General features: G+C 38.5%; 1 protein-coding gene across 2 annotated transcripts in view; it reads right to left on the reverse strand.

The window, feature by feature from the left end:
* Positions 1-1,513: 1,513 nt before the first annotated feature.
* The window catches only part of AFTPH (aftiphilin), a 113,514-nt gene continuing 95,596 nt past the window's right edge, over positions 1,514-19,431 (reverse strand). For both annotated transcript variants that reach the window (XM_089690915.1, XM_089684998.1), the window contains 2 exons: positions 12,869-12,992; positions 1,514-4,706 (listed from right to left, as the gene is read on the reverse strand). In XM_089690915.1, the coding sequence (XP_089547041.1) occupies positions 4,562-4,706; positions 12,869-12,992 (269 nt within the window). In that variant the 3' untranslated portion in view covers positions 1,514-4,561. The remainder of the gene's footprint in view (positions 4,707-12,868; positions 12,993-19,431) is intronic.

Raw genomic sequence — 19,431 nt, forward strand, 5'->3', positions numbered from 1 at the left:
CAGGCTATTTTGTCTTGAACATTTTAGAACTTAGTGAAGTGTTCCTGATAGGAAACGAGCAGGCAGCTGGCTTTGCACACTAGCACAGCCCTGTGCATACTTGCAGGGGGAAATCATAAAGGCTAGGAGCTCAGATGGTCAGGAGGTTATTGGTTGCAGCAGCTGGACAAGGAGAGTCTATGGAACAGTTGGAAAGTGGTAAGTTGCAACACCATTTCTATTTGATATCCCCAGAAATTACTCACCTTACAGAATGGCTATTTCTGCTGGCAGACTTTGTAGATAACTAGCTTTGTGGACTGGATACTACACAGAGCAGACCTCCCCCCAACCCCTGCCCTTTATTTGCTTCATTATGCCTGCAGGATGGAACAGCAGAGATACCTTGGGCCAGATCACTTGTAGACTTGTAGTATCCTTGGACTGTTCTTGGATATGGAACTAACACCCAGTCTGCACAGCCGTAAGTACCCACCTAGCATTAACTGTCTCCAGTCATTCTGTAGCTGGTTGTTTCTTCTGGGACCTGGATTGTCTCCCCTCTGTACTGCATTGCCCAGGTATGGCTACCTTTGATTATGGACTTTTGTATAAGAATCCACACCTAATCTGATAACCAAGCCTTTCAATATTCTCACTATCATGCCCTTTCTGCCTGGTGTTGTCATGTGCATCACAGTTTTCATAAAGACAACCAATATAAGGAGCTTTTGCTGGACACGGACACTGCCCCCCTAATAAAGTGAAGCATTTGTTTATCATTATCTTCATCTATATCTAACACATGTAAGAAGTCTGTTAATTAGGTAGATGTACCAGGCTTTTCAATAAGGCTGCAACCTCAAATGCCTTTGCCTTCCAATATTGTCTTGAAATCACGATGATTGGACAGGTGGGTCTATGCAAAGCTCCTGGAGTTTCATAGCTTGTCCTCTTTATATAGAGATTATACAGGTTTCTTGAAGTAGAACTAAGGCAAAGCTTTTTTTTATTATTTTGGATTGAGTAAAGAAGGGTTATAACCCCCTCAGTTTTATTTTTGCTATCTGTATCCCAACAGGGAGCTCTCTCTTCACTTCCTATCCTATAGCCAAAGGAAATTCCTCCAAAAGTGAGGTCACCAAAACTAGTGTCCCCAAAATTTGGGATTTTCTTTTACATTCACTTTCGGTCATAACGGTAAACATGACAAATAGAGAGAGTGAATTCCCTAACAGGCACAGAAGACAATAAAAACCTGAAAGGTGTTCTATTTCCTCTCCACTCTATCTAAAACTAAAAACAAGTGTTGCCTTTAGTTAATGTTTTATAGTAGTTAGTATGAAAAGTTTTAATGGAGCATGGCACAGAAAACATTGGATCAAACAGGGAGGTGGAGAAGCATAACATTGCGAGTCCTTCTACAACACATAAATGCTTCCAGCATATAAGAACACATGAGTGCAAATAAAGAGCAGAGAAGGGAAATAAAGAAATATGGGTTGAAATAATGAATATCAGAAAAAAACAAAACTCATTTTTTTAAACTTTTTTTAATTCTTGTGTAAGCTAAAAGAAAATGTACACGCTTACATTTCATAAGAACTTGGGCATGCACGTGAACCTTGCTGCTACAGATCAATTTCATTTTTTTCCATAGGAATTCTCCCATAAATTTACATCCCAAAGTCTTCTATGTATATACAACCTAAACCATAGCAACCTATGATTATGCTTTTTTTTTTACACTGTGCAAATCAGAAGGATAGTGGTACAACAACAGACACAAAAATAAAAATTTAAAAAAAAAAAAAAAAGCTAAAGAACATTAATCAAATTCTTCATAAAACACATTCATATTATTTTGGTCCTTCTTAAACCCAAATATTAAGCCCCAATCATCTCAATTTAATTTTTAACACACAGAAACAAAATGGAGCAGGACAGACAGTATTGATAGGTGTGAACTAATGGCTTGATTGTAAAAACCCTGTTAAATAACCTGTCCTAGTGGACAATCCCTTAAAGAACAACTCTACCCCTCTGACAAATCAGATCTTGTAAGACCGTAAAGTAAATTGATACACTTTGGAAGCAATATATATTATGTTTTCTTGTTTATGTGTGTACAGAAGTTTGAAAAGTCCACTTTGTTCAGTTAAAAAAAATAATATATCTGTTTAGATAAGATTTAGCAGTTGTGCTTGGCAATCTGAAATTTCCCCCCTAAAGCCGGCCATACATGGATTGAAGATAGCTGAATTTCGATCTACCAATTCACTTTTGTACAACCAGCCTGTCGGGTAAATGCCGTTTGGTCAGCTATAGTTGATTGAAATATAACCGGCAATGCTGGTCAGTGGATTCTGACAGTGGGGGAGACTCTGCTCCATCAGAACACAAAAGCCCAGTGGGAGCAATTTCCCCACCCACCTCAAATGTGTAGATGAAGGAATCAGATTAGTTTTATTCCTTCAAGCTGCTGGTTGAATAGAAAATGAATCATCTATGGCCTCGCTAAATACTATAATATATCTGTCTTGGGATCTCAGGTTACAGTTTGCTGTACTCCCCAAAATGTAGTCCTGAATACTACAGATTTATAATGACCTGGGGGGGACTTAAAAAGCAACTTTGGGGCCCCTATATGGAGTCCCGACACTTAGCCTATTAGCTGATCTATTAACTTCTCAAAGTCACAAAGCCTTTAATGTACCTACAGTTCCCACAGAACAGCAGCAACATTTTAATATTTTCAATAGGAAACAATAGTACTCATTTATTACAAAACCAGTACTGTATTAGTGCTAACTGAAAAGAAAAAAAAGTTGGAAAATCTATGTAAAATATAAAATGTTTAAACAGTCTGCAGGTAGGAATCATTGTCTTTAAATCAATAAGATCTCGTTTGATGAAATATTCTGCCTGGTCAATTAAAGCTTGACTCATGACCAAATTTAAAGTTCTAATTATTTATTTTTGAGAGACAGCACCAAATATATCACTTATGTGTAGAGGTCTGTATCCCATTACCCACAAGCTTTTGCTTCTGCTAAAAATGTTACCTTATGTGCCTCCTCAGTCAATGGATATTGTTGTGAGTGGCTGTTTTTCAGCATTGTGAAGGTTAACAGCAGCCACTGCTACTGAGAAAAGTTGCACCACCTGCCCTTTTCACCACTCACAAAACTCATACTATTATTGTCCCACTATCCCATCATAGTGGAGCAGATGAATGAGAGGATCTCCTTTGCCCATTCATGGAAGGGGATGCATAATAGGAGAGTTGTCATACAAACAATATAAAATGGCAGACAGGGTAAAAGGGGATGGGCAGACCAGTGCAACATTTCTCAGTAGCATGCATGTCTGTTAACCTTCACAGTGTTGGAAGACAGCCGCTCAGGGCGGTATCAAATGGCTCTGAAAAGGCATAGTGAGAAATATATATATATTTTTTTGTCACAGATGCAGTTGTCTGCATTTAATGGGAGGCACACCATTACATATAATGAATGTTTGGTGCTGTATCCCAAAAATATATACTATATTTCAGCTTTAAGATGGCCATACACAGCGAATTTAGTCCGGTTCCTGATGAACTGGCTGAAATTCAATCAGTGGGTGGACCTGTCAGCCCCACTCTGCCCAACCTCCTTTGTTTGAAAACCCAAAAAAGCCAGGTGGAAAAACGGTCAGCCGAACAGCAAATGCAGCTAATTATCTGCAGTCACTGTTCTTCTGACAGTTGCTGATGCCAGCTGTCAGAATACAGTAGCCAGCAGGGGAAATTCATCAAACTGCACTGTGTGGATAGAGGAGCAAAAGGCTGAACTAAAAAATTCTATGATTATATGGCCAGCTTTAGTCTAGGTTGCCCACTGCAACCACATCCTCCCCTTCCGTCTCAAAGCACAGAATGGGGTACAGTGAAAGGCAGAATACTACAGGTTGTTATGGGCACAACAGACTGATTAAAAAGTCCACAACTTGTGGACCCAACTGTACCCACAAAAAGAGGCTAACTTTATTGCTACCTTTTGTAATAGAGTACATTTGCCAGAAAGTTAAGTGTTATGCTTTAACCCAATCTCTGCCCCTGCTGGGTGGTCGTTCACAGAGGGTGGGTTATGCACTGTCAGCTCCACATCTGTTTAAATCAAATTAACACATAAAATGAACACTGAACACGTATATGTAACAGTACAACAACAGTAATACAACTGGAAAAGGGGGAGATGATGTCACCGCAACAGGCTCACAGGCAGTGAAGGTTTTGCATGTTCACGTTTGTCTGTTTTTGATTTTTTTTATTAAGAAAGGATCCACCAGTGTATGTAACCCAGCACATCAGAAAAAAAAGTTCCCCTTGCCATTATATACAAATTAATTGGAATAATTTTATATAAATGAAGGATTCAGTGTTGAACTATACATCAGCGTGGATATATACCCTTTGTCATTCTGCTTACCAACACTTCATCTAAAGTGATTGTATGAAGCAGACACTTTCTTCCTCTTTAAAAAGTTTTGGATATAAAACATCCAATGCTTTTTGGATTTATTTTTTTTTCTCGTCTGATCAGTCTACCTTGTCTTGAGAATTTGTTGAAGGTGTTAATGAGACAGGGAACATCAACACCTTGGCATGCATGAAAGACAGGTCAGGAAGGCTGGCTATGACTTTGGCAGCCTCTTCGCTTAGGTTCTCATCTTTCCGAGGTTTCCTGTTCAGTAAAAAAAAAAAAAAAAAAAAAAAAAAAAGTGAACAGGACAGTGTGTTAATCCAACCAGAAACATACATAAGTAAGAACATGGAAAAACGAGCGATGGCAAGCTGAATTCATACATGATTAACAGTATACTGTATTATGTCAACTTCCATGTTGAAGTCAGTGTGAGAGCCTATAAGGTTTTGTGTATCAAACATAGAGGGACAGGAAAGGGAATCTTTCTCACAGCAATCAGACTTGCCACGTTGTTATATAAAAATTACTGACAAAATAAATGTGAGTGGTGTCGTTTTTAATTCTGTATTGTTGCTGTATTGTCTCCCGTTATATTGTAAAGCGCTGAGCAAACTGTTGGCACTATATAAATCCCCTATAATAATTCTACGCACAAGGCCTGTAATTTTACAAAAATTATACACACACACACTTCCAACTGAATACCGTGTCTAGGATTAGCTGACCTTAGGTCCATGTATATTTGCTATTCTCTATGAAAGTGTAAGCACACATTAGTACAATCTTTGGTTTGCAAACTTTTAATTCACCAGGATATTTGTATAAAATAAACTCCAAACTCACCGAGTTGCCGTGTTTGTGCACTAACTCAGTCATCACTATTGCCCTTTCTTCCTTGTTTCCTGAATTCAAAGGGACTGTGAAGCACTGAAAGCTGTTATGTTTAGGGCTTGTACCTACATACATAGCTCTCTGTAACTAAGCTGTACGCCATGTTAACATGAAAACAGAACACATTAGGTGGCACTGAAAGAAAAACAACCACAAAGTAGTTTTGTAGCATGTAAATGTTCTGGGGACACCGGTCATAGACAAGAGTTTTGTTCACTTGAGGGGAGATTATTATTATACAGGATTTATATAGCGCCAACAGTTTGCTCAGTGCTTTACAATATAAAGGGAGACAATACAGCAACAATACAGTTCAATACAAGAGGGTTAGGAGGGCCCTGCTCCTCGGAGCTTACAATCTAAGACATTTCCTCTTACTTCCTGCTGTGTCTTCTGGACGAAAAATGTTTGATTGTCGCCATTACGTACGTACGTACGTACGTACGTGCGTCCATTTGTAAATGCTATAACTTTCAAGGAAACCAATTAATTTGCACATATTGGTATTTTTTTTTTTTTTTTTTAGCAAAAGACATGTAGCGGAATACATTTGACGAAATTTGATTTTTTTAAAATCTTTTTTTACTGGACATGTATAATAGCAAAAAATATTGTTTTTTTCTCTCATAATTGTTGGTCTGTTTATAACGCAAAAAAATAAAAATGCACAGGCAATCAAATACCACCGAAAGAAAGCTCCATTTGTGGGAAAAAAGGACATAAAATTTCATTTGGGTGCAGTGTTGCATGACAGCACAATTGTCACTTAAAACTGACACAGTTCCATAACGCAAAAAATGGCCTGATCAGGAAGGGGGTAAATCCTCTGGAGGGAAAGTGGATAAGGAGATTCACCCTTCCTATTTGTCCTGTTTACATCATCGTTGAAAGTGAAAGCAAATAAAATCCTAAATTTTGGGTTGTCCCCAGAAAATTAATAGAGGGGAAATCCTCCAATGGGGACACAAAGTTCTGGTAACCCTTAATTTGAAGGGATTTCCTCTCACTTCCTGTTTGGCTATGGGACAGGAACTGAAGTGAAATCTATGAAATAGGACACAGATGGCATAAAAAAAAAATTATGACAGGGACCCACTCTTGCTTTAAAATGAAAAGAAAAACAAACATTTGCCTATAGTTCTACTTTAAACCCAGCATTATAATGCTATATGTATATATACAGTGCTCAGCATAAATGAGTACACCCCTTTTGAAAAGTAAGATTTTAATCAATATCTCAATGAACACAAGAACAATTTCCAAAATTTTGACAAAACTGAGTTTTATAGAACATTTGTTTAGCCCATTACATGAAAATAAGGATAATAATATAGCTTAGATTACAAAATCTACAGTTTTACTCAAATTAGTTGATGCAAAAATGAATACACCCCACAACAAAAACTACTACATCTAGTATTTTGTATGACCTCCAGGATTTGTAAGGACAGCACCAGGTGTTCTAGGCATGGAATGAACACGTTGGTGACATATTGCAACATCTATATTTTTCCATTCTTCAAGAACGACCTCTTTTAGAGCTTGGATGCTGGATGGAGAGTGATGCTCAACTTGTCTCTCCAGAATTCCCTATAGGTGTTCGATTGGGTTTAGATCAGGAGATATACTTGGCAACTGAATCACTTTCACCCTGTTCTGTTCTTCTTCAGTAATGCAACAGTGGCCTTAGTATGTTATTGATCATTGTCATTTTGGAAAAGTGCACGACGACCAAGGGCATGGAGTGATGGTAGCATCTTCTCTTTCAATATTGAGCAGTATATACGTGAAATCATGATACCATCAATGAAATGAAGCCCCCCCCAACACCAGCACTCATGCAGCCCCAGAGAAAGACACTGCCACCACCATGTTTCACTGTAATTACCATGCATTTTTCTTTGTACTCCTCACCTTTGCGACACCATACAGTTTTGAAGCCATCAGTTCCAAAAACAATTATCTTGGACTCATCACTCCAGAGTACAGAGTCCCAGTAGATTTCTTCTTTTTCACCATGGGCCCTGGCAAATTCTAGGCAGGCTTTTTTGTGCATGGGTTTTATGAGAGGTTTCCTTTGTGGACGACACCCATGCATGCCATTCCTCTGCAGTGTAAGCCATATTGTGTCATGGGAAACAATCACCCCAGTTTGGCTTTCTACTTCTTTAGCTAACTGCAGTGAACTTGCCTGGCAATTTTCTTTAACCCTTCTCATCAGAAGATGCTCCTGTAGAGGTGTTAACTTCCATGGACAGCCTGGACATCTCAGTGAGATGGATGCAGTTCCATCTTTGTTAAATTCTTTTTAATCACTTTTGCTACAGTATTTTGACAGATAAGTAAAGCTTTGCTGATCTTCTTGTAGCCTTCACCTTTCTTGTGTAAAGAAATTATTTTCTTTCTCAGGCCTTGTGAAATTTCTCTTCGAAGAGGTGCCATTGCTGACAGCATGAAATGGGAAGGGATTTTCTTTGTTAAGTAATGCCCTTTTATAATCAACTGTCTGCTGGACACCTGTTTAGTGAATAATTATACTTGCCTGTAGTTGAATTCTTGTTAATTAGGATTTTGTTGTCTAAAATTTAGCTTTGCTTTTAAGACTTTCACTGGGGTGTATTCATTTTTGCAACATGACCTTGAATGAATTTGTTGGGAAAAATACTTTTGTGTGTGCAAATTAAGAGATCTTGTTTACAATCAATGATCAGCATGTAGACATAACTTATCCTTATGTGCACTTGGCCAGCAAGAGTTATGCAGCACATACTTACAAAAAACAAAAACAGTACATGGTAACAATATTCTTAAAATTCTGAACTGAACAAATACACTAAGTTGAGTTGAAGAGATCCGAGCACAATTTTATCGTATACTGTTTTTTTTTTTTTTTTTTTAATTTATCTAAACCAGATTTGTCAAAATTAAAGTGGTTGTGAAAACTAAAGATGAATTCTATGCATGAAGGTAAAAAATACTATATGTGCAGGCACAGCAGCCCCCCTAAAATGTACCTGAGCCCCATCTCGATCCAGTGATCTGCACAGGATCCTCGGCTCCCCTGGGTCTCTCCCTCTTCATTGGCTGATACAGCACCAGTAGCCATTGGCTCCTGCAACTGTCAATTACAGCAAGTGAACCAATAAGGAGAGAGCGGAGGCAGGACCAGGCCATGGCCCTTGTGTGAGTGGACACACAGAGCAGCGGTTCAGAAGCAAGCCTGCCTGGGTGCCTCCATGCTGACTCAGTGCACGTAAGGTTTAATTATGTTTAAATCATATATTGTTTTTTTGCTAGCCTAGGCTTTGTGGTCCTCTCATCCCTGAGATTTAAACCTGCTTAGCGAGTATAGCAGGTAGGCTAGACAAAGTGATAAGACCCTGAAATGCATTACCTATACTACATAAGAATGCCCTTCCTCCAGTGACTTTGGGGTATCTTGACACTGATCTATGGATGCTTTCCTTGATGTGAGATATTGTTTATTAAAATTATTTTATTCTACATTTCTGCACCGTTTGCGCAGATCTTATTTGCAAAAAATTTTGACAAAATGTTTTATTTCTTACCTACTCAAAAACCAAAAAAACCCGTTTTTTTTGTTTTGTTTTTTTTACTTACCATAAAATTCTTTTCTTGGTGTTCATTAAGGGATAGAGTGTCAGAAGAAATTCCGAGATAACTGGGTTATATTGCTAAATACAAGAGATTGACCAATGGTACCCAAAAAGCTTTTAGACAGACCCTTCCCACTCCCATGATGCTTCAGTTTTGTGCAGAAGCAGTAGTAAAAATGATCAGACAGAGGGGTGTCCCTTAATTAAATCCAAGAAAAGGATTTTACAGCAAGTCAAAATCCTTGCTGTAATCCTACCCCTAATTGTTCATAAAAGGACATAGGGTCAGAAAACCTTTAAGAGAACTCAAGGTCTAATATTGATCTAGACAAGATTGGAGAAAATTCGGGATACTTCACACTGAATATTTTCTGGGGTGGAATTTTAATGCTTTGCACCATGTAAAGTGCATTTTCCAAGAGGTGGATTTGCTAGCTTTCTGGAGCATTTTGAATACCGGAATCAGATAAGTTCAATCTTTTAGGACATGGGCTTCAACAGCCATGCCGCTAAAGCCAGCAACCATGAAAGCAGGATGATAAACCAGTCTTTGGGAGACTTGAAGAGCCAATGGAGAATCTGCAGGGAGTATGAGGAGTTTTGAGTTCTATATCTCTCTGGGCCAGTTTGGTGTGATAACCATCACTGGATGGTCTCAATCTCAAACCAGTGGCACAGATGAGGAAGAAGTTTCAGAGGAGGAAAGGTCAAGATCAGGTTTAAACAATCCTACTGTTATAGTGAGAGGCGCTCTGGACCTAGAGACAAATTTGCTCAGTCTGATGCTGAATCCGGAAGATAGTAGGTCCACATTTGGTGTTCCCCAAAACACCTCTGTGTTAAGAAACCATTCTCCTGAGATCAGAAATTGTTGACTGAGGAAGTCCACCTCCCAATGTTCCACACCTTGAATATGCATGGTGATCAGCGCTGGAATGTAAAGTTTTACCCAAGCCAGAATCTGGCGAGTTTCTCTTTGAGAATAAATTCTTCTGGCTCCTCCCTGATTGTTAATATATGCCACCTCTGTGGCACTGTCCAACTGAATGCAGTTTAGAAGATTTTGCAGTTGAGAAATCCAGCGTTTAAGAGATCACCAAATTATTCTGAGCCCCAATAGGTTTCTCAGGAGATGAGCTGCCTCCAGCAACCAAGTCCCTGCACCAATAGGGTTACAACGTTCTGGAGTAGAATTGGGCACACAATTGCCTCAAAGGATGCTACCCTTAAGCCCAGAACCCTGAAAAAGTGGAAAGTTGGATGGCTCCTAAACTGCAGAGTCCCAACATCGGAGTGGAGAGTCAAGAGTCTGTTTTGCGGAAGGAGAACCCTGGACTGAGCAGTATCTAGAAGGATACCTAGATACTTTAAGCAATGAGCACTGACTTATGGAGATTCAGAATCCAACCAAACCTCTGACAAGTAAGGATAGTTTGTTGGCAAAATGTTTTCTAAGAGGGAGGTCGTCCAGGTTTCCATATATGGGGGATGCCTGTGAGCATAGCAAGGCTAACATGTGGGACTAACATGTTGGTAAATACTCAAGTTACAGTGTATATACCAAATAGAAGGTCAATAAAAATTAGTAGCGTTCAGTGCCCACAGCAAATTACAGGTCGCATCTATGCGCTGTAAAGATGGGAGTAGGCAATTAGGCATCTGTAAATGTTCACAAATGCCAGAAAGTCTCCTGGATGGAGGAAAGCAATGGCTGATCTAGTAGATTCCATGCAGAACACTGCTCTTGAATGAAGTCATTGAGTGCTTTAGATCCAGAGATAGGCATATGCCCCCATTTGCTTTGGGAGGAGTTAATAGGTTTCAGTTGAGACTTTGAAACCTTTCCTGTACTGGAACAATGGCAACAGCTCTGAGAGAAAAGTTGTGCTAGAGCAGTATGACGTCTCTTTGCAGACACATTGGCAAGTTTGACAACATGAAGAGGTAGAGATTGATATTCTAGCTTGAAGGCCCTAGACACCACATCCTTTACCAACACATCAAAGATGCTTTTGGTCCAGGTGGTCGCAACAGGCTAACAAACATCCACCTACTCTGAGAAGTGCAGGAATCCCCTCATTTTGAGGAGGACCTGCTTCCAGGCTCAGAAGATTTGAGAATCTAAGGTTTGTGATGAAACAGAGCCCTGGACTTGGACTTAGAGGTCTGGGAGAAACAAAAAGAACTTGTCTTAGTTTTAGAGGTAGAAGATAAAGATTTATTTTGCAAAAAAGGGTACCCTTCCTTCCCTTGACATCCTTAACAACTATTTGTGATGGCTTTATTTGTTCCTGATTCAGACCTTTTTTCCTACATGTAAATTCGTATATACATCCCATGTGCTGTATTTATCACTATTAGTATTTCAGGGGCCTATAAACCATGATTTTATTCAAAGAAACGTTGTTGTTGATCTCAGTACACTGGAGCTTTGTTAAATGGTCAGTTAGATGCCCTAAATATTACATAAAGAGGAAACACTCTAAATGAATAAATCATGAAAGAGAAGCCGTCACCCTGCCTAAAACGGATGTACTAATGTGATTCTATAAATTTACATTCCCTAGAGATATAAAGAATGCCAGGTTTCCAGGAATAATAATTTTGGGTTATTGTAAGCGTTACCTGAAACTAATCCTTCATGTGTCTTTCACATTTTATGTACTTCTGGTTCTATAGTTTCATGTTTGCATTGCATACTCAGATTGGCAGATTCTCCCACTAGAGATTAGCTGTATAGAGGCTGTGCAATTAACAGTTTTGCTGAGATCAGTTCATAGTCATCTAGTTTCCAATAAATTTGGTCATACACATATATATTTTTACAGATTTCTCCATCCATGCTACACAGGGCAGATAGATGAAACTCTTGCTGCAGCTATTGTATTTTGACAGCCAGCCTCCACCAGCTGTCAAAATACCTGAACAGTGCGCCTGCATCCAATTGGATGCAGCAGTAGTTCAGTTTACAATATTCCAGCCAGCTCATTGGATTTTTCAATCTACAATGGGAGGTAGCAAATTTCAGCCAACTCATTAGGATGCGGATGAAATTCACTCCATGTATAGCCAACGCAAGTCTGAGTGGATTAATACAATAGAACTTTGAGAGGACCATTATAGTGCAATCACTCTGTAACAGTACTAAGCAGAAAGTGCAGCCTGCATACTTAAAGTATATCTAAAGCCCAGATTTTTTTTTTTTGTCTTACATAGTAGGGATGGGTCGGAAGCTGGCTTTAGAAAAAAAAAAAACAATCAATCCTACATCCAATGAATTTTGAAAGTTAAAACAAAGCTGTATATCTAGTAATAAAGACTACTCAAGTTATATGCAAATCCCAAAGTTTTTTGTTTTTCATAAAACTTCAGCTTGGGCATCCCATTCCAATCTCGTAGCCTTTAATGTGTTGGATGGCCTCACTAGCCTATAGGAGGGTTTCAAGGAAGGAAGGAAGGAAGGAAGGAAGGGGCTCAGTCAAGTTGACATTTACCAAGAAAAGTCCAGATCTGCAGTTAACTTCAGGTGGTCCATACCAAAATGACCAATTACTTTGAGTGGATTTCACTTAAGATAGAAAACTTAAGGTGGAAAATTTGCTACATTCTGCTAAAATCTGGCATTGGCATGGGATCATAAAGTACGATTCTCTGTAACAAAAAAAAAAAACCCAAAGACTATGATTTCACTGCTTTGGGGTTTTGTCTCCCAATAATGTAAACACTAAGATGACTGTCCCACTATTGTTGACTAGGAGCCCTTCAGTTACTTTATCAAGGGCCTCTACTGAAATACAAAATACTACCACTACACCAAAGTGTTTAAAAGGACAACCATGATAAATGGCATTAATGTTGTTTTAGGATATAACAAATCTTTACAAGAATAATTTGTCACTCAATTTAACTCACCTTGCAGACGTGCTCGTTGTCTCTGCTGTAGACATAAGTCTTGCAAATGCGTCCGTCACTTTGTTTGTGGCACTTGAGCATTCCACTTTTGAGGTTGTCAACGCATATAATTCGGGATCCACACCTTGCAGTATAAAATGATAATCAGCAAAGGCAAACCTCAGGGTTCGTCACCTGTCCAATCACAACCACCACGACCCACACAATTCTCTAAACATCTGAGTGTTTTGGTTAGGAGGTATGGGGGTTCCAAGTTCAACTGATGAAGACATTTCATGGGCCTGTGCACTGGAGGCTAATAAAGGACACCACAACATTTTATACATAGACTGTATTTGTAGAGCTATACACCCCCCCTTCTCCTGCAAGAAGAACTGTGGGGGATGCATAAAGAGGTCTCCTCATGATATACATAGTAATCACATATAGGCTAGTGTTCTTATCAAAACAAAAAAATCATATATGTGCAACAAAATGACAAACACCTTCGGCAACAAAACCAGTTTGTTAGTACTGGCAACATGAAAAAGTCTCCTAATCACACTGGGTGCACTCAGATGTTTACAGAAGCATGCAGAAGACACACACTAAAAACACACAAAGATGGAACTAATGCTACTACATTAAGCTTGCTGAAGCATGAAGGACACTGAAATCAGCACCAACTGGTAACCATCAGTATTTTCCAAGAAGTAGTTCTTCAGAGGCTGGGAATGTAACAGTATGTTATCAATACATGATTTACCCATTGTATTGTTAAATCCAGAATGGATATATTTATTAAAAGTATATGAATTGTAAGGTTTTTGTGAACTTCTTTTTATGATCTGAAGAAGTGACCTAGTAGGCTAAATCTCTACTTTGTTGTCACTGCTTTTACATCCTTCCTAAAGCTGGGTATACACTAGTCGAATTTTAATTTTTTTTAATTGTAAGAACACTAAGAACGTTTGTCTGTTTTCCTAATCATTGCTAGGGTAAAATTGGCATTTATTTACAACCACAGTGAGGAGAAAATTCAAAGGAGCAGGATGGAAACATTTTTTTCAAATGTACACATTTCTAACAATGTATGTGGTTTTTGTTCATTCATCCCAAAATCAAATGTTAAAAAGCAAATTAAAATCTTAAACTACTTTCGAATGTGTACTGAGAATTGTACTACACATTCTGAAATAATTTTCTATCAAAATTCTACTTATATACCTATATCTATCTATCAAGATTCCTCTCTTCTCCAGAGATAAAAACTAAAGGTCAGACATATCAACATGTTGCTTACCCCTCAGTCACTGATATCAAACCTGCCTTGAAACAATCTGACTGGTGGCTGTGGGGATTTCTTTTTTTTTTTTTTTAACAGGCTCTCTACTTCCAGTTCTAATCCCTGGACCAGGTCAGTTATCTTAGGTGGGTACTGTTAAGAAGGATGAGAAAGGATGGTGTCTTTAAATTATATAAATCATACTTTAAGATGAAAACAACAAAAGGATTTACCAACAGGAAACTGGTGGAAATTGGCATTCTTTAAACTGTGATGTTTAACTACTAACCAAGCCGAGAAGAAAGGTAGGGGACAACGTACAACTTTATGTTTTGCTTATGTCGCAAGAAATGGGTCTTTGCTTATACTCTTTTTCCTCCCAAAAAAATAGATCAACTTTGCTCTTTTATGAACGAAAAAAAAATGTTTATTTCATTTGCAGTTTTAAGTTTTTTTTGTGAGGTGTGTAACTAATTCTACACACTTAGGGATCTATTTCTATAAAAAAAAAAATTCACCGTGGAAATGTCTCAGGCCTTTGCACAGCCATCACAAAAGGTAATTTTGCCTGTAATTTGCTTCATAGGTTTATTTTGTGATTGTCAGCTCCATCTAGTTGCCATAATGTGATATTTTCCTGACAGAGGTACTTCACAGCAATGGCACATCAATGTATTTATACATAAAGCCCTTACTGCAGGATGTACCACATTTAAATGACTTTTATAGCAAGTTTAAGCCTTAAATAGCCCAACTAAACTGACTAACATTTGAGAATTAACTTAAAGCAGTATTAAACCCCAAAGAAAACATTATATTGAAAGGGGGTTCCCTAAGTGGATAATATACAGAGCTTACAGGAAGAAACTGAAAATAGGGCTGATTTACTACGGGATAATAAATAGAATTGTAAGAATGATAGAATGAAGTTAATCCGCCTATGCTCTATAGTTTGGAATTTAGCCAAATAAGACGAATCGTAAAGAGATACATGCCCTTATTATTTAATGATCCAGTTTGTGCGGAACTATTCAAAGAAGGCATTAATGTGGTGCCAAAGGCAACGGTCACCTAGTTTCTCTGATCCAACAAGTGTACAATCCACCACATAGTTACATTTTAAGGGCAATTACCATTGTGGTGGCTCTGGTTGCCCCTGTTGCCCTCATATATTGGGGGGGGGGGAGGGGGGGGGGAGGAGGGGGGGTGACACCTTACATTCTTCTAGTCGAGATAAGAGTTTAAAAAATTGGCTTTTTTTTTTTTTTTTTAACTTCAACACTCGACATGTGGTTTATGTTGTTACATGTAAGATATGTCAAGTCCCGTATGTGGGAAGGACGATTGGGCACCATTATGATCATTTTCTGGAGCATTTACACAGTATTGAGACATTTAACAAGTTAGGGATCGACATTTTAACAACTGCCATGCAGGCGATCTCAGTGGTGTCTGTTCAGAGTATTGAAAAGTTGCATGCTCAGAAGAGGGGTGGTGATGCTTTCCCACCTCCTATGCAGGAGAGAGGTTGTTTTTTTAATTTCTCACCTCCAAACCCATATACCAGATGGTCTCAATTTTGAGTTTGATGTCACTTGTTTTTATGAGTGACTCACTGGTCTACCTCTCTTCTGTATGGGATGCATCATTGATCAGTTTGGGGTGGTTGCCTTTTGGTTTTTCCCTCCTACCCCTTACGGAGGTCAGGGCCATGATTTGTTTTATTACCTTTCCTGTGATTTTAAATGGTATAAATGTTGTTTTTTTTCTTTTGCATATTTAATGTCGACTTGTGTATTGGTTTTATAGTATTCACTAAAAGGTACTTGTCAAGAAGAGGTTAATGCTGTGGATTAAGCAGGGCCCTTGAACAGGTTTATATTTGAGTATTTAAGTGATAGAGCTCACAACAGCCCCTTGTTATGATTAACCGTGTTACTGTGTGAAATGCATCAACATCTTTTGTATCTGCTGCATGTATGCTGACATTGTTGGCATAAAATACTCGTTATTGGATAGCATCTAGCTGTGGTGTGCGGCCATCCTTCTGTTTTCATATATTATTGCAGCTTACCAATTCTTAGATGTGATGGCTGTATTAGTTTCTTTTTTTTGGCTCTTTCTTCTTTTTTCATCTGGTGAATCAGCTAGCAACTCTGCTGTCTTTCAGAAGCTGAAGCAGTCCAGCAGCATGTATCAGCTTATATGGATGAGACCATCCATTTACACTGGCAGGGATGATTAAAATTAACAGCTTTTATTCATGTAAAATCTTTATCACTAAAAAGAAAACAACTGTTTGCGGTAACTGACTATAAAGTGTGAGCTGGAGTTTGGCTTCAATTTGTTATTTGTATTCATATCTACTAATACATTTAACAATTTTTAAATTGTAAGCTCTAAAGAGCATGGTACTCTGATTCCTCCTGTACCGATTTGTATCATAACGGTATTCTGGTCTCATGTTGTAAAGCACTGAGCAAACTGCTGGCTCTATATAAATCCTGTACAATAAAAAAAATATTAATAACACTCCCATCCCCCAGACTGACAATTCTGCTGTGTCCTGGCTCATTCATCCAAAGTGGTGTCTCACTGACATAGGAACTGATGCAGCCACCACATCTAATGATTGGTAGGCTGCAGTATAATACATTTTTGGTTTTGGGGTTAGTACCACTTTAAAGAGTACAAAAAATTAAAGCAAAAACAAAACTCAATAAACATGCTGGCATTAGGTAAGCCCTCCACCTGCAAAGCCATGAAACCCAAGACAGACAGAAAACTGACAAAAATCCACTCATACACCCTTGTACCCATTAACACTCATGAGAACAGAAACCAAGGCACCATAAACAGCTATTACCTTGCATCATGCCTGGGAAAATGTATAACCAGCTGACCACGGTCATTATTAGCGATAATAGACCCACACAGCACTGCCAATTTTATTTTAAACAGATTTGCTTAAATACAGGCAAGTTAATATCATCACATTCTGAATATGACCTAATCTCAAATCAGGGAAAACTTTAAGATGCACGGGGCATATGACTGATGGGGCAGCTGTTAAGTTCCCAGGTATGGTCACACAAACGAGAAAAAACATTCCCAGATGTCCAGCAAGCTCTGACACATGACTTTCCCAGAAACAAGTTAAATGTGTTAAAAGGATGGAGAGATCACAGATGTGTTAAAGTGCATCTGTCAGTTTGCAGCAAATGCCATATGGAATGAAGGTTGGGAAGACAGGCGTTGTCCTCTTTCCCAGTTGTGAAAGTATTTGTGTACTTTGAAATAAGTGTTACGTCTTAACTCCTGTATCATTCATTCCCAAGTACAGTATAGGCATGTGGTCATGGCAGCTCCTTCATTGATATTTTGAGATGATGAATAAAAGGCTGTCCCCAACTGTCCTACTAACTTTTTAGTACTTTTACCCTGAAGATCATATAAAGGTATAGGAGAAGAGAGTGGGTTTCACAGTAAACCTGTAACAAGGGAAATTAGGATGATGCAATGGCTAGTTGCCTGGCTGCTATGCTCTTGCTTCAACTCATTCTGAGTAACTGACCTGGTACACATATACAGATCAGCAATGTCAGAGAAAAGTCCCTATCAACACACTTGTATTGGGTCAGTAACCAAAAGTACTGTAGCAAGAGGATCAGTATTATACAGTCATGTATAACCCCAATTCCAAAATAAAAAAGTTGGGATGATTTGTAAAATCTACATAAAACTGAATGCAATGGTTGGCAAATCTCATAAACCCATATTTTATTAATAGAAAATAGATATATCAAAGTTTTAAACTGAGAAAATGTACTATTTAAAGGAAAAATAGAACTTTGCAATTAATGGCAGCAACACTCAAAAAAGTTGGGACAGAGCAACAAAAAGCTGGCACAGTAAGTGTTACTAATACGTGAGTTAATTGGCAACAGGTCAGTAACATGATTGGGTATAAAAGGGGCATTGTAAAGAGTCAGAATGTCTTAGAAGTCTGGAGAAATCTCTGTGCACAAGGGACAAGCCTGAAACGCAATACTGGATGCCCATGATCTTGGGGCTCTCAGGTGGCACTGCATTAAAAAAAGAAGTATGATTTTGTGGTGGACATCACTGCATGGGTTCAGAAATACTTCCAAAAATCACAGTCTGTTAAAACAGTTCGCCATGTCATCCAAAAATGCAAGGCGAAGCTCTATCATGCAAAGAAGAAGCTATATCTGCACATGATCCAGAAATGCCGCCATCTTCTCTGGGTCAAAGCTCATTTAAAATGGTCTGTTGCAATATGGAAAATTGTTCTATGTTCAGATGAATTGAAATGTGACATTCTTTTTGTAAACCATGGGCACGGTGTGTGCTCCATACTAGAAAGGAGAGGGACCTTCTGGCTTGTTTTCAGTGCTCAGTTCAAAAGCCTGCATATCAGACGGTATGGGGGTACATTAAGGTGTGTGTGGAATGGGCAGATTGCACAACTGGCAAGGCATAATCAATGCTGACTGATATATCCAGGTTTTGGAGCACCATATGTTCCCATCCAGACAGCATCTTTTTCAGGGAAGGCCTTGCATATTTCAGCAGGACAATGCTAAACCACATACTGCATGCATCTATGATAACAGCAATGCTGTGTAGCAGAAAAGTCTGGGTGCTTAACTGGCCTGCTTGCAGTCCAGACCTTTCACAGACGGAAAATATTTGGCGCATCTTGAAACAAAAAATACGACAAAGGCGATTCCAGACTGTTGAGTAGTTAGAATCCTAAATCAGACAAGAATGCGATAACATTCCTTTCCCAAAACTCCAGCAACTGGTTTTCTCAGTTTCCAGACGTTTACAAAATGTTGTTAAAAGAAGAGGGGATGCTACAGCGTGGTAAACATGGCCCTGTTCTAATTTTGAGACGCCTTGCTGCCATCAATTTCAAAAATACCTTATCTTTTTCTTAAAATTGTACATTTTCTCAGTTAAAATAGTTAATGTTTTACATTTTCTAGTGTGAATAAAATATGGGTTTATGAGATTTGTAAATCATTGAACTCTGTTTTGATGTAAATTCTACACATTTTTTTACAACCCCAATTCCAAAAAAGATTAGCTAAGTACAACCCATGGAAATTTGACTTTTTCAACAAATTTGAACAGGCAAACATTAGATTTTGATTCAAATAGTGTCTACAGATAAAAGTGACATACCTAAACAAATGACACATAGGGTTGGCATGGTGTATTCATTTTCATGATATAACTTAACAAAAATTCAGATTTGTCATATGGAAAAAAA

Source organism: Staurois parvus, unplaced genomic scaffold, assembly GCF_062004578.1.
Source record: "Staurois parvus isolate SC_StPar_1 unplaced genomic scaffold, SC_StPar_1.0 ptg000001l, whole genome shotgun sequence".
Classification (NCBI taxonomy): domain Eukaryota; kingdom Metazoa; phylum Chordata; class Amphibia; order Anura; family Ranidae; genus Staurois; species Staurois parvus.